Source organism: Musca domestica, unplaced genomic scaffold, assembly GCF_030504385.1.
Source record: "Musca domestica strain aabys unplaced genomic scaffold, Musca_domestica.polishedcontigs.V.1.1 127, whole genome shotgun sequence".
In the NCBI taxonomy this organism is placed as follows: domain Eukaryota; kingdom Metazoa; phylum Arthropoda; class Insecta; order Diptera; family Muscidae; genus Musca; species Musca domestica.
The window spans coordinates 1,362,533-1,375,654 of record NW_026712167.1 but is presented as its reverse complement, the minus strand read 5'-3'; the positions used below and the strand labels follow the sequence as shown (position 1 = coordinate 1,375,654).

Genomic DNA, 13,122 nt, shown 5'->3' with positions numbered 1-13,122 from the left:
ATGCTTTCGCCCAGAACCCCGATGCTAACTACGTGTCAGTCCCGTGTAATATGGATTGATTTCGATGAGACCCATAAAATACCTCCAGATTATGTAGGCATATCCTTTAGGGTCATATTGATGCATATCCTAAATTTTTGGAAAACATTGCTTTTTTCGCAGGTTCATGAGTTCTCGCTGTTGAAATCCTTTTTGGGCTTTTCACATTTTACATTTTTTCTCGACTATGAAGAGCCAGAAAGTGAAATAAGATTTGATGAAAACAGATCTACTCCGACAACGACTGAAAGTCCAAAACAGGTCGTCACCAATGGTCAGGAGAAATTGACGCAAATTTTTCAGTCAGGGATTTTATTGATATGCGTATTGGTAATGCTGGTCTAATAAAGTAAATTTCGATAAATAAAGTTAAATAGAAATACGAATATAAACAGTACCTTTGGGTAAATGAATCCTGGTTTGTTTAAGCGTTTAAATACAACACTTTTTCGCAGAAAAATTCAATGTCTAAGGTGAAATGAAAAAAACTGCAACCAACTTCAGACTGCTGTCATTTCTAAGCCACTCGTTCGACAGCTGTTAAAATTATTCCAGCGACAGCTCATTATATTGTTTACAAGCGTATAAAAGCACTTTGGTGAGAATTTTCCAGAAAAAAAGTTATTCGTGTTGGAATTCAAGCGTGGTAGTGCGATTTCTTTATATTTGGCTGGAAAACCACAAGTGACTATCGTTAGAGCACTCCAGCATTTAAATGTGAATAAATATTTTGTGTCTCGTACCATCGCTCGTTACCGTGATACTGGTAGCGTAGCCCGAAGTCAAGGAAGTGGATGGAAAAAAACAGCAACATCAGCAGAAATAGTTCGAAAAGTAAAGAAGCGACTTGATCGAAACCCGCGTCACAGTGGCCGAAAAATGGCTCGTGAGCTGAACATATCACAATATTCCATTCGGCAATTATTGAAAAATCAGCTCGGAGTAAAGCCATTGAAATTCCAAAAAGTGCAAGAACTTACACCGCAACAGCAAGAAAATAGACTTAAAACAAGTAAGCAAAGTCTATAGTCGCGCGGGGCCGACCATGTGATACCCTACAACACTACAATATGTTAGAAGCCCCTTTATGTCCAAATCCATTTTGGAAGATTTCGCTTTTGAAATCATGTTACGGAGCACGGCCCAGATATTAGCCTTAGCATTAAGAACAGGAACATTTGCAGTATTTACGTACTCCGTCGTGATGTTAGTTGTTTTGGTAAATTTTACAGCTAAATATAATCTAATGGTCATCCAAAACGCTAGAAAGCAAATAAACTCAAAAGAGCTAAAGAGTTGCTTCGCCATAACAGCCGAAAGTGGTGAACTGCCGAATTCTGTTTTCTCCGATGAGAAAACATTCGTTGTCCAGCCGTTTGTAAACAGACAAAATGATCGTGTTTACTAGCCAAAGAGGTCAGCTGAAAATGTGCTCCTTCAGTTGGCCACCAGAACTCAAGTGCCGGCCATGATGATGGTGTGGGCCACCATAACAGCCGATGGTCGCTCTCCGCTCGTATCAATCGACCGTGGCATCAAAATGAATTCCGAATATCATTGTGAAAGTTTTCTGGGGGTGTATTAAAGCGTTGGGCACGCAAACATTTTGGCCGCAGACCTTGGACATTCCAACAGGACTCAGCACCATCGCATTCAGCACGCGCCACCCAAGAATGGTTACAAAATGAGGTTCCTCGTTTCATTTCCAGCGCACAATGGCCACCAAAATACCAAAGTGTCGATCATTTCAAGTAAGCGCTTCGCCGGGAATGGTCCAAAATACCGCAGAGCAACATTGGGGCAGCGTGTGACGGTTTCATTGGCCGTTTGAAGGCCATAATTCGTGCCAAATGTGACCAATTCGAACAAAACTAAAGTTATTCTAAAATTTGATGCTGTTTCCGACATTTTTTTGTGTTGGGGGTATTATAAGTTTGATTGGACCAACAATTATTTAACACCTCGAAATATTGGTTTTCCACATAGGAAAGTGTATATGGTTCTTCCTATCTCGCCGAGCTGAGTCGATCTAGCTGCGTATGTCTGTCCGTCCGTCCGTCAACATACCAACATTTCCATTCTACCGAAACGCTGAAAATAACTTACAGGCGAAATCCAAAATACACAATAGGCGAACTTCTGACTTTTTTATGCTGATTTCGTTGACGAATATAGCCAAATATCGCAGACAAACAAATTATATGGATGAGTCTAAATTTAGAGAACAGAGGGGCCTCTTGCCTTTTGGAGACGATTCCAAAATATTGAGGGGATCTAATGAGCCAAAACAGAAAAAATTTCCTGATCACACAATTGAGGCCAATCGACACGGAATTTTGCATGAGAAGAGAGCTAAGGGCATTCAAGAATTCTAGCATTTTGGATGACCTTTGGATTATATTTAGCTGTAAAATAAACCACAACAACTTACAACTGGGCGGGGTGCGTAAATATTATGCAAATGTCCTGGTAAAAAAGCTAAGGGTAATATCTGGGCAGTGCCTTATGACTTAATTTCAAACGTGAAATATTGGTGTGTTAGGGTATCACATGGTCGGCCCCGCACGATATATATTTAATATTTATTTCATTTTTTTTTTTAATTTTTAAAAATATTACTAGTTTTGTTTCTTTTTCCTCACATATTCCTAAGTTATGGTTTAGTTCACCCTCTAAACATTATCCGATAGCCATCCATATTGACAGACTTCGGCCCTGTCTTAAACTCTTGCCCCGTAAAAATTTCGCATACTAAATTTCGCGTCGATTGGTCTATAATTGTGGCCCATTGAGAAAACTGCAATTTTAAGAATTTTTTGCGTTTTTGGTCCATTTCAAATCGAACAATGGTGAATACCCTCCACCATTTGGAACGAATTTAAAAATTTTCAAAAAATAAAATCCGTTAAAAATTCTTTTAAAATCTTAAACATAACATATATAGCCGTTAAATTAAGGTCTCTACGACGTGAACCTACATAGGATTTGTTTGTCATAAGCCATTACCATATTCAAATTCAAAACTTGAAATAAACGGTGAATAATGTACCTAAAATCATCAAAATACCGTATATAGGGAGGTGCCCTTATATCAGAGCTATACGAAGACCTGGACCTGCATAGACAATTTTCTGTCACAGTCTGTAGCATCCATTACGAACTTCAAATACGAAATCTCAAACAATTTCGGTGAGTATTGTACCTAAAATCTTCAAAATACCGAATATAGGGAGGTACTGATATATGGGGCTTATACGAAGACCTGGACCTGCATATACAATTTTCTGTCACATACTGATGCTACGAATCATCAAAATACCGAATATTGGGAGGTACCATTATATGGGGGCTATATGAAGACGTGGACGTGCACAGACAATTTTCTGTCACAGGCTGTAGTATCCATTACGAACTTCAAAATCCAATCCAATCCGGTGAATAATGTCGTTAAAATCATCAAAATAGTGAATATAGGGAGGTACCGTTATATAAGGCTTCGTATAGGCCCAATATACCGGGCACGTGGACCTGTATAATCAATTTTCTGTCACAGACTGTAGTTCCCATTACGAACTCTAAATACGTAGTTTGAAACTATTCCGGTAAATAATGACGCTAAAATCATCAAAATACCGAATATTATGAGGTACCGTTATATGGGGGCTATATGAAGACGTGGACTTGCACTGACAATTTTCTGTCACAAGCTGTACTATCTATTACGAACTTTAAATACCAAATTTGAAGCAATTCCCGTGAATAATGTCGTCAAAATCATCAAAATACCGAATATAGGGAGGTACCGTTATATGGGTGCTATACGAAGACGTGGACCTGCACAGAATAAATTTGAAACAATTCCGATGAATAATGTCGCTAAAATCATCAAAATACCGAATATCCCTAGGGGGCCTACATGGCCCATTTACGAACTCAACCTGCCTATTGGCAAAATAAACATGTGTGCAAAATTGTAGCCTTCTATCTCAATTCGTTCGAAAGATAGCGTGATTCCAACAGACAGACGGACAGACAGACAGACTTTGTTGGGTCTGATATGAGTATTTCGAGGAATTACAAACGGAGTGACAAATTTAATATACCCTCCATAGTATGGTGGAGGGTATAAAAACAATAGGCTTCTATTTTGACCTTAACCCCAAGTTAATGCCAAATTTCGTGTGAATCTGGCCATAATTGCCAACTGTAGCCTTATTTCAAATTAACATGGACAGACGGACAGACACACATATTTCAATATTTCGAGTTGTTGCAAACTCTTTGGCCCACTCAAATTCATAATAACCCCCAAACATAGTGTTTTAGAGTGATTATGATAAGTTGGTAACAGCACTCAAGGGAGCGGACAAGCAACAACCCAATCAAAAAAGTGAATTTTATTATTTTACTCGTAGAACAAGGGATTGTGGTCAGTAAAGAAAGAACATTTCCGAATGATGGCCATAATACGAAACACAAAAATTCTTGTTATTACTGTTGGTAAGAAATATTCGAAAGAACCTTGAAAATAGGCTACACTTTATGGAAGCAATTTAAAAACAGAGCTAATTTTATCCTTTTTTGCAAGCATTTCTGGATTTGTTTAATAGACTATCGTCCAAAGGAGGTATGAGAAGTCTAATATTGCACCACTCATTTGCACTATCCTTTCCCCATTTCCTACAAATGCACTGCCAACCGCACAACTGTGTCTCCTTTTCTTTTCCGTCTAAACTAGTTTTAACACTCATTGTTTTGGCAGTGAACTCCAAAATGTTTAGGATAGAAATTTCAAGATAATTTTAGCAGAAAATTTGTATCCAGAGTCTAATTATTTTTCTTTACTTGGATTTTAAATCAAAAAAGTCATTTCTTATATTTTCCGGTAAAAAAAAATGCTGCGAAAATAAAAAAACGAATACAGGGAGGTGCCGTTATGTGGGGGCTATACGAAAACCTCAAACTGCATGTGCCATTTTCGGTCATAGGCTGTAGTAGCCATTAGAAACTTCGAATACGAAATTTGAAACAATTCCGATGAATAATGTCGCTTAAATCATCAAAATTCCGAATAAAGGGAGGTACTGAGATGGGCAGGCAATACGAAGACATGGACCATGGTGCAATATTAGCAGTTTTCTGTCATAGGATGTAGGATTTTCAAAAGGACCAAAAGTCCTGCAGACCTAATACACACTCGAGCTAAATTTTATCAACCTACATCATTTCGTTCGGAAGCTAGAGTGATTCGCACAGACAGACGGACGTCTTCAATTTAACATAGAATTTTGAATTTTTTTCTGAAGAAGAATATACAGGGTGAGATAAAAACCTGCAACAAAGTCAAACGCCATAATTTTTACATTTTTTTAATTTTATTGAATGAAAGCCAAGAATGTCGGAAAAAGCATCAAATTTTAGAACAAGTATAGATATGTTCGAATTTGTCACCTTTGGCACGAATTATGACCTTCAAACGGCCAATGAAACCGTTACACGCTGCCCGAATGTTGCTCTGCGGTATTTTGGTTCGTTTCCGGCGAAAAGCTTTCTTGAGGATATCGACACTTTGTTAATTTTTAGTGCCAACCTTGCTTTCCAAAATACTCCAGACACAATGGTCCAACGGATTGGTATCCGGAGACTTTGGTAGCCATTGTGCGCTGGAAATGAGACGAGGAACCTCATTTTGTAACCATTCTTGGGTGTGGCGTGCTGAGTGCGATAGTACTGTGTCCTGTTGGAATGTCCAAGGTCTGCGGCCAAAACGTTTGCATGACCAAGGCTTTTTAATACACCCTCCAGAATATTTTCGCGATAATATTCGGCATTTATTCTGATGCCACGGTCGATTAATACGAGCGGAGAGCGACCATCGGCTGTTATGGTGGCCCACACCATAACCATGGCCAGCGCTTGAGTTCTGGTGGCCAACTGAAGGTGCACATTTTCAGGTGACCTCTTTGGCAATTAAACACGATCATTTAGTTTGTTTCCAAACTGCTGGACAACGAATGTTTCTCATCGGAGAAAACCACATTCGGCAGTTCACGACTTTCGGCCAAGCGAAGCAACTCTTTAGCTCTTTTGAGTCTATTTTCTTTCTGTTGCGGTGTAAATTCTTGCACTTTTTGAAATATCACTGGCTTTACCTCGAGCTCATTTTTCAATATTTGCCGAATGAAATATTGCGATATGTTCAGCTCACGAGCCATTTTTCGGCCACTGCGACGCGGGTTTTGATCAAGTCGCTTCTTTACTTTTCGAACCACTTCTGCTGATGTTGCTGTTTTCTTCCGTCCACTTCCTTGACGTCGGGCTACGCTACCAGTATCACGGTAACGAGCGATGGTTCGAGACACAAAAGATTTATTCTCATCTAAATGCTGGAATGCTCTAACGATAGCCACCATCGAGCCAAATATAAAGAAATCACATTATCACGCTTGAATTCCATCACGAATAACTTTTTTTCAGGAAAATTCTCACCAAAATGCTTTTGTACGCTTGTAAACAATACAATGAGCTGTCACAGGAATAATTTTAACAGCTGTCGGACGAGTAGCTTAGAAATGACAGCAGTCTAAAGTTGTTTGTATTTTTTTTTCATCTTACCCTGTATATATATATACATACTCTGTTGGGTCTAAAATTTATATTTCGAAGCCATCGGAATAACAAACTTATTATAGCTTACATAATGGACGGTATAAAAAGTACCTCCTTCTAACACAACTGTCTCCAAATGTTCGAATAAGATTCGTCGAATTCGATTGAATATGAACAAATCTATTCAATTTGGGCTGATACTTTATATATGGTGGAGAATAACCTTAAAATCGTATGAAGTAAATATCAAAGATATATAAAAATCTGAACCAATCTCGAAAAAAATTGAAAGAGGTCATTTCAAGTTGTATCTGATATCCGGTACCAAATATCATTGTTGTGGAGTGCATATTACGAATGTTAGGGATTTGAACACCAAATCGGATGAAACATATATATGCGAGCTATAGCTATATCTGAACCGATTTTCATCAAATTTGAAGTACTTGTTTCTAGGATGAATTCAGTGGGAATTGCCAAAATTCAGTCGATTTGGGTTGATATTAGCCATTTGGTTAATCAGTCAACAATAAACCCGATATCGGATAAATATATATATGAGAGCTATATCTAAATCTGAACCGATCCTCATAAAATTTTAAACACTTATTCTTGAGCCGTATTTGATATCTGGAAACAAAGATTATTGTTATGGAATGCATATTACGTATGTGAGGAACTTTAACACCAAATCGGATGAAACATATATATGGGAGCTAAAGTTACACCTAAACCGATTTTCAACAAATTTGAAGTACTTGGCTCCAGGCTGAATTCGGTCGGATGTGCCAAAAATGCAGGACATTTGGTGCACTGTTAACCCGAAATCGGTTGAAGATAAATATGGGAGCTATATACTAATCTGATCAGATGTTGATAAAATTTGTCAGAAATATTTCCATGAGTTATCTGATACAAAATATCATTTTTGTGGAGGGCATATTACGCGTGTGAGGGATCGGTTGAAGATATATCTGAACGGATTTTCTTACTTGCTTCTAGGTAGAATTCGGTTGGATGCGAAAAATACAAGTCATTTGGACTGTTATTAGTCATTTGGTGCACAATTTACCCGAAATCGGTTGAAAATATATATGGGAGCTATATCTAAATTTCAACCGATTCTCAACAATTTTAAAAGGGTTCGTCCTTGAGCCCAACAAATATTGTTTGCAAATTTTCATTTCAATGGGATAATAAATGTGACCTGGATTTTGTTTACAAAAATACTTGGACATACGAACGGACTGACATGCATAAATCGACTCAGAAAGTGATTCTATAAAGATCCTCAAAAGGAACTATGGGTCTATCTCGTTTCCACTATGTGGTGTAGGGTAAAAACACAAAATTTAAAAAACGGAACAAACCACTCCCAGACTTTGATGTCCTGCATAATTTGATTATTTAAACATATGTTTGAAATTTTTGTTACCAAAAGAAAACACAAACTCTGCTCATTACTTTTCATTATATTCCTTTTTCATTTCAGATAACTCTTTCAATCACGAGCTAACATGCATTGGAAAATATAGATTACCATTTTCAAATCACAAAACCGAACCGGCATTTATGGTCCCGCTTACATGCGACAATTGTGACGAGATTCCCGACAATATTGTTCTCAGTAATACTGGAGAACTAATAATGATTAAATTGATCTATGAGAATGTTAAAAAACTCCCAAAAATAGGTCGTGGACCCATGTTTAACAAGGGCGATTATCGTTTTCATTACATGTATTTCAACTTTTTACCTGAAATTCCAGAGGAATGGTCATTGAATAATATCAGCTTTCCGGCAGAACTACATTTGGTGTTCTATAACGAAAGGAGGGAGAACTACGAAAACGCCTTGGAAAGGGATGAAGGAATTGTCATAGTGTCGATGGGATTTCAGGTAAGATTGGGAGATGTTTTTTTATTATTCATTTTTATACCCTCCACAATACATCGTATGGAGAGTATATTAAATTTGGCATCCCGTTTTCCTATATGCCCCATATGACGGTACTTACTAAAATTCAGTATTTTGATGTCTTTAGCTACACATTCTTAGGGAATTACAGGGTGGGATGAAAATCTGCAACCAACTTCAGACTGCTGTCATTTCTAAGCTACTCGTCCACCAGCTTGTAAAATTATTCCAATGACAGCTAATTATATTGTTTTCAAGCGTACAAAAGCATTTTGGTGAGAATTTTCCAGAAAAAAAAGTTATTCGTAATGGAATTCAAGCGTGATAGTGTGATTTATTTATATTTGGCTATCGTTAGAGCACTCCAGCATTTAAATGTGAATAAATCTTTTGTGTCTCGTACCGTTGCTCGTTACCTTGATACTGGTAGTGTAGTCCGACGTCAAGGAAGTGGACGGAAGAAAACAGCAACATCAGCTGAAATGGTTGAAATTCATCGAAAACCGCTTCGCAGTGGTCTGAGCTGAACTTATCGCAATATTCCATTCGCCAAACATTGAAAAATGAGCTCGGGGTATAGAAATTTAAATTCTAACAAGTAAAAAAGCAGTAAGTTCGTCCGGGCCGAACTTTGAATACCCTCCACCATTTGGAACGAATTAAAAAATTTTCAAAAAAATAAAATCCATTAAAAATTATTTTAAAATCTTTAAAATATCTAATATAGGAAGGTGCCGATATATGGGGGGATATACGATATTGTGGATCAATAAAGACAAATCTATGTCTACGTGTAAAGTACTCACAAGGAACACCTTATGTGGATTTTCAGATAATTCCATTGGAAAAAGTGGCTAAAATCATCAAAATATTAAATATAGGGGAGAACCGTTATATGGGGGATATACGATATTGTGGACCTATATAGACAATTCCGTTTCGGGGGTAAAGTGCTCACAAAGAACTCCGTGTGTGGATTTTCAGACAATACGATTGGAAAATGTGAGTAAAATCATCAAAATACCGAATATCGGGGGGGGTACAGTTATATGGGGGATATACGATATTGTAGACCTATATAGATAGTTCTCTGCTGAGGTATAAAGTACCCACAACGAACTCCTTGTGTGGATTTACAGACAATTCCGTTGAAGAATGTGGGTAAAATCATCAAAATACCGAATATCGGGGGGACCGTTATATGGGGGATGTACGATATCGTGGACCTTTATAGACAATTCTCCCTCAGGGGGTAAAGTACTCGCAAGGAACTACTTATGTGGATTTTAAGACAATTCCATTGCAAAATGTGGCTAACATCATCAAAATACCGAATATCGGGGGGTACAGTTATATGGGGGATATACGATATCGTGGACCTATATAAACAATTCTTTTTTAAGGGGGTAAAATGCGCACAAGTGACTCCTTTTGTGGAATTTCAGACAATTCCATTGAAAAATTTGGCTAAAATCATCAAAATACCTAATACCGTGGGGTACCGTTATATGGGGGCTATACGATATTGTAGACCTATATAGATAATTCTCTGCCGAGGTATAAAGTACCCACAAGGAACTACTTGTGTGGATTTTCAGACAATTCCATTGAAAAATGTGGCTAACATCATCAAAATACCGAATATCGGGGGTACCGTTATATGGGGGCTATACGATATCGTGGACCTATATAGCCCATCTTCGAACTTGACCTGCCTGCAGACAAAGAGAGATCTGTGCAAAATTTTAGCTTCCTATCTTAATTCGTTTAGACTGTAGTGTGATTACAACAGACGGACAGACGGACGGACAGGGCTAAATCGTCTTAGAATTTTACGCTGATCAAGAATATATATACTTTGTTGGGTCTAAAATGATTATTTCGATAAGTTACAAACGGAATGACGAACTTAATATACCCTCCATACTTTTTTTGGTGGAGGGTATAAAAAGTGCAAGAACTTACACCGCAATAGAAAGAAAATAGACTCAAAAGAGCTAAAGAGTTGATTCGCTTGGCCGAAAGTGGTGAACTGCCGAATTTGGTTTTCTCCGATGAGAAAACATTCGTTGTCCAGCAGTTTGTAAAAAAACAAAATTATCGTGTTTACTTGCCAAAGAGGAGAGCTGAAAATGTGCACCTTCGGTTGGCCACCAGAACTCAGAACTCAAGCGCCGGCCATGGTGAGGTATGGGCCGCCATAACGGCCGATGGTCGCTCTCCGCTCGTATTAATCGACCGTGGCATCAGAATAAATGCCGAATATTATCGCGAAAATATTCTGGAGGGTGTATTAAAGCCTTGGGCACGCACACATTTTGGCCCAGACCTTGGACATTCCAACAGGACTCAGCATCATCGCACTCAGCACCGAAGATGGATACAAACTGAGGTTCTCGCTTCATTTCCAGCGCACAATCGCCACCAAAATCTCCGGATACCAATCCCTTGGTCTATTGTGTCTGGAGTATTTTGGGAAGCAAGGTTGGCACTAAAAAATACAAACGCGTCGATCACCTCAAGCAAGCGCTTCACCGGGAATGACCCAAAATACTGCAGAGCAACATTCGGGCAGCGAGTGACGGTTTCATTGGCAGTTTGAAGGCCATAATTCGTGGCAAAGGTGACCAATTCGAAAAAAAACTAAACTTTTTCTGAAATTTGATACTATTTCAGATTTTTTTTTACTTTCATTCAATAAAATTAAAAAAATTATGGCGTTTGACTTTGTAGCAGTTTTTTTTTTTTTATCTCACCCTTTACTATATAGATCAACGTTTTTCTGTAGCCCCCATCCTTACTTTTCTTTCCCATCCCAGGTACAGGAAGTAAATGCAAGTACATTTTTACCCCTCATCATCAATGAATTATCGAATATAAGATCTGTTGGAAAAAACACCACACTGCCGGTGGTTGCCGCAAAATTACCCTTTTCTAGTTTTTTGCCACACTCGTTGGAGCACTATCACACCTATGAGGGAACAATGCTCTCGCCAAGAGCACCATCACATACCACGTGTAAATCAAGGGTTATATGGATTGATTTTGATGAGACTCACAAAATACCGGCAGATTATGTAGGAACATCCTTTTGAAGCACATAGAAGGACAAACTTAATTTTTGCAAATCTTGCTATTTCAGATTCATGAATTCTTTATGTTGAAAACATTTGTGGGATTTTCACATTTAAGCTATGATCACGACTATGGAATGCCTCGAACTCAAATAAGATTTGATAAAAGAAATATGGATCCAGAGGTGAGGGAAAACACCAAGCAACTTCTAGAAAATGGCCAGGATAAAATGAAGCACTTTATGTCGCCATGGACCTTGTGGCGATTCGTTATGCTTGTCTTGATCTTGTAAATCAAAAATCTAAGAAAAATGAAAATAAACTGAAGTTTGGACACATATGCTTTCGTGGGTTAAAAAATATTCTTAAAATATCACAATAAACTATGTTGATTGAAAAAATATATTTAAACAAGTAAGCAAGAGCAGAGCCGGCCATGTGATACCATACACCACTGCAATATGTTGGAAGCCCCATCATGTCCAAATGCATTTTGTGAAGAATTCCTTAATGATGTCATAGAGCCCTACCTAGATATTACTTTTAGCTTTTTGATCGGGGACATTATTATTATACCCTCCACCTTGAAAAGGAGGGTATATTAACGTTGTCTTTCCGTTTGTAATATCCCTAAATAGTCGTCGTAGACCCCATAAAGTATATATTCATAATCAGCATTCTAAGTCGATTTAACGATGTCCGTCTGCCTGTCTTTCCGTCTGTCTGTTTGAATCACGATACAGCCCACATTAGTTGACGTAGAGGGTCAACATTTAGGAGGACAATTTGTATTGTGTCTAAGATGGTTGGTATTGAAAATACCAATTGGTCCACGTTTTGGTCTAGTCCCCATAAAACGGTACTTTGATGGCTTTTGCCACATATTTTCACGAATTAATCTAAAAATTGGTATTTGTTGATCATAATGGGTTCTAGCTCCTGTGACGAAACATTGCATGTATAGGCCCACGATTTGTTATAGCCTCCCAAAATTTGGTATTTTGATGGTTTTTGTCACATTTTTTCACGGATTTGTCTAAAAATTGGCATTTGTTGCTCATAATGGGTTCTGGCTGCGGTGGTGACACATTGTATGTATAGGTCCACGTTTTTGTATAGCCCCATATAGCGGTACCTCCCGTTATTCGCTATTTTGATAATTTTTTCCACATTTTCCCATGAATATGTCTAAAAATTGGTATTTGTGGGTCATAATGGGTTCTAATGTTTCCTTTACCCTAAGGTGGAGTTTGGCCCGGACGATAATTTCGACCCATATATAATACCCTAAAAACGTAGTGTTACTTTAGAAAATTAAAAATTGTAAGTCAACTTGAAAAAATCCCAGCGGTTCTTGACTTATAAGCAGAATAACTAAGATATACTTATTTTACATATATATTACACCTATTCCGCTATATATCCAATATCTTGGCTACCAGCATCACTGTAATGGTCACAAGTTATATTTTAATCTCAACAA

The 13,122-nt window shown here is 37.9% G+C and overlaps 1 protein-coding gene across 1 annotated transcript in view; it reads left to right on the top strand.

Annotated features, from left to right (window-relative positions):
* Positions 1-11,979, top strand: part of LOC109612222 (carbonic anhydrase 6-like) — an 82,865-nt gene extending 70,886 nt beyond the window's left edge. Inside the window, exons 3-5 of the mRNA XM_059118396.1 lie at positions 8,141-8,547; positions 11,385-11,642; positions 11,708-11,979. Of these exons, the coding sequence (XP_058974379.1) occupies positions 8,221-8,547; positions 11,385-11,642; positions 11,708-11,932 (810 nt within the window). The 5' untranslated portion in view covers positions 8,141-8,220 and the 3' untranslated portion in view covers positions 11,933-11,979. The remainder of the gene's footprint in view (positions 1-8,140; positions 8,548-11,384; positions 11,643-11,707) is intronic.
* The last annotated feature ends 1,143 nt before the right edge of the window (positions 11,980-13,122 follow it).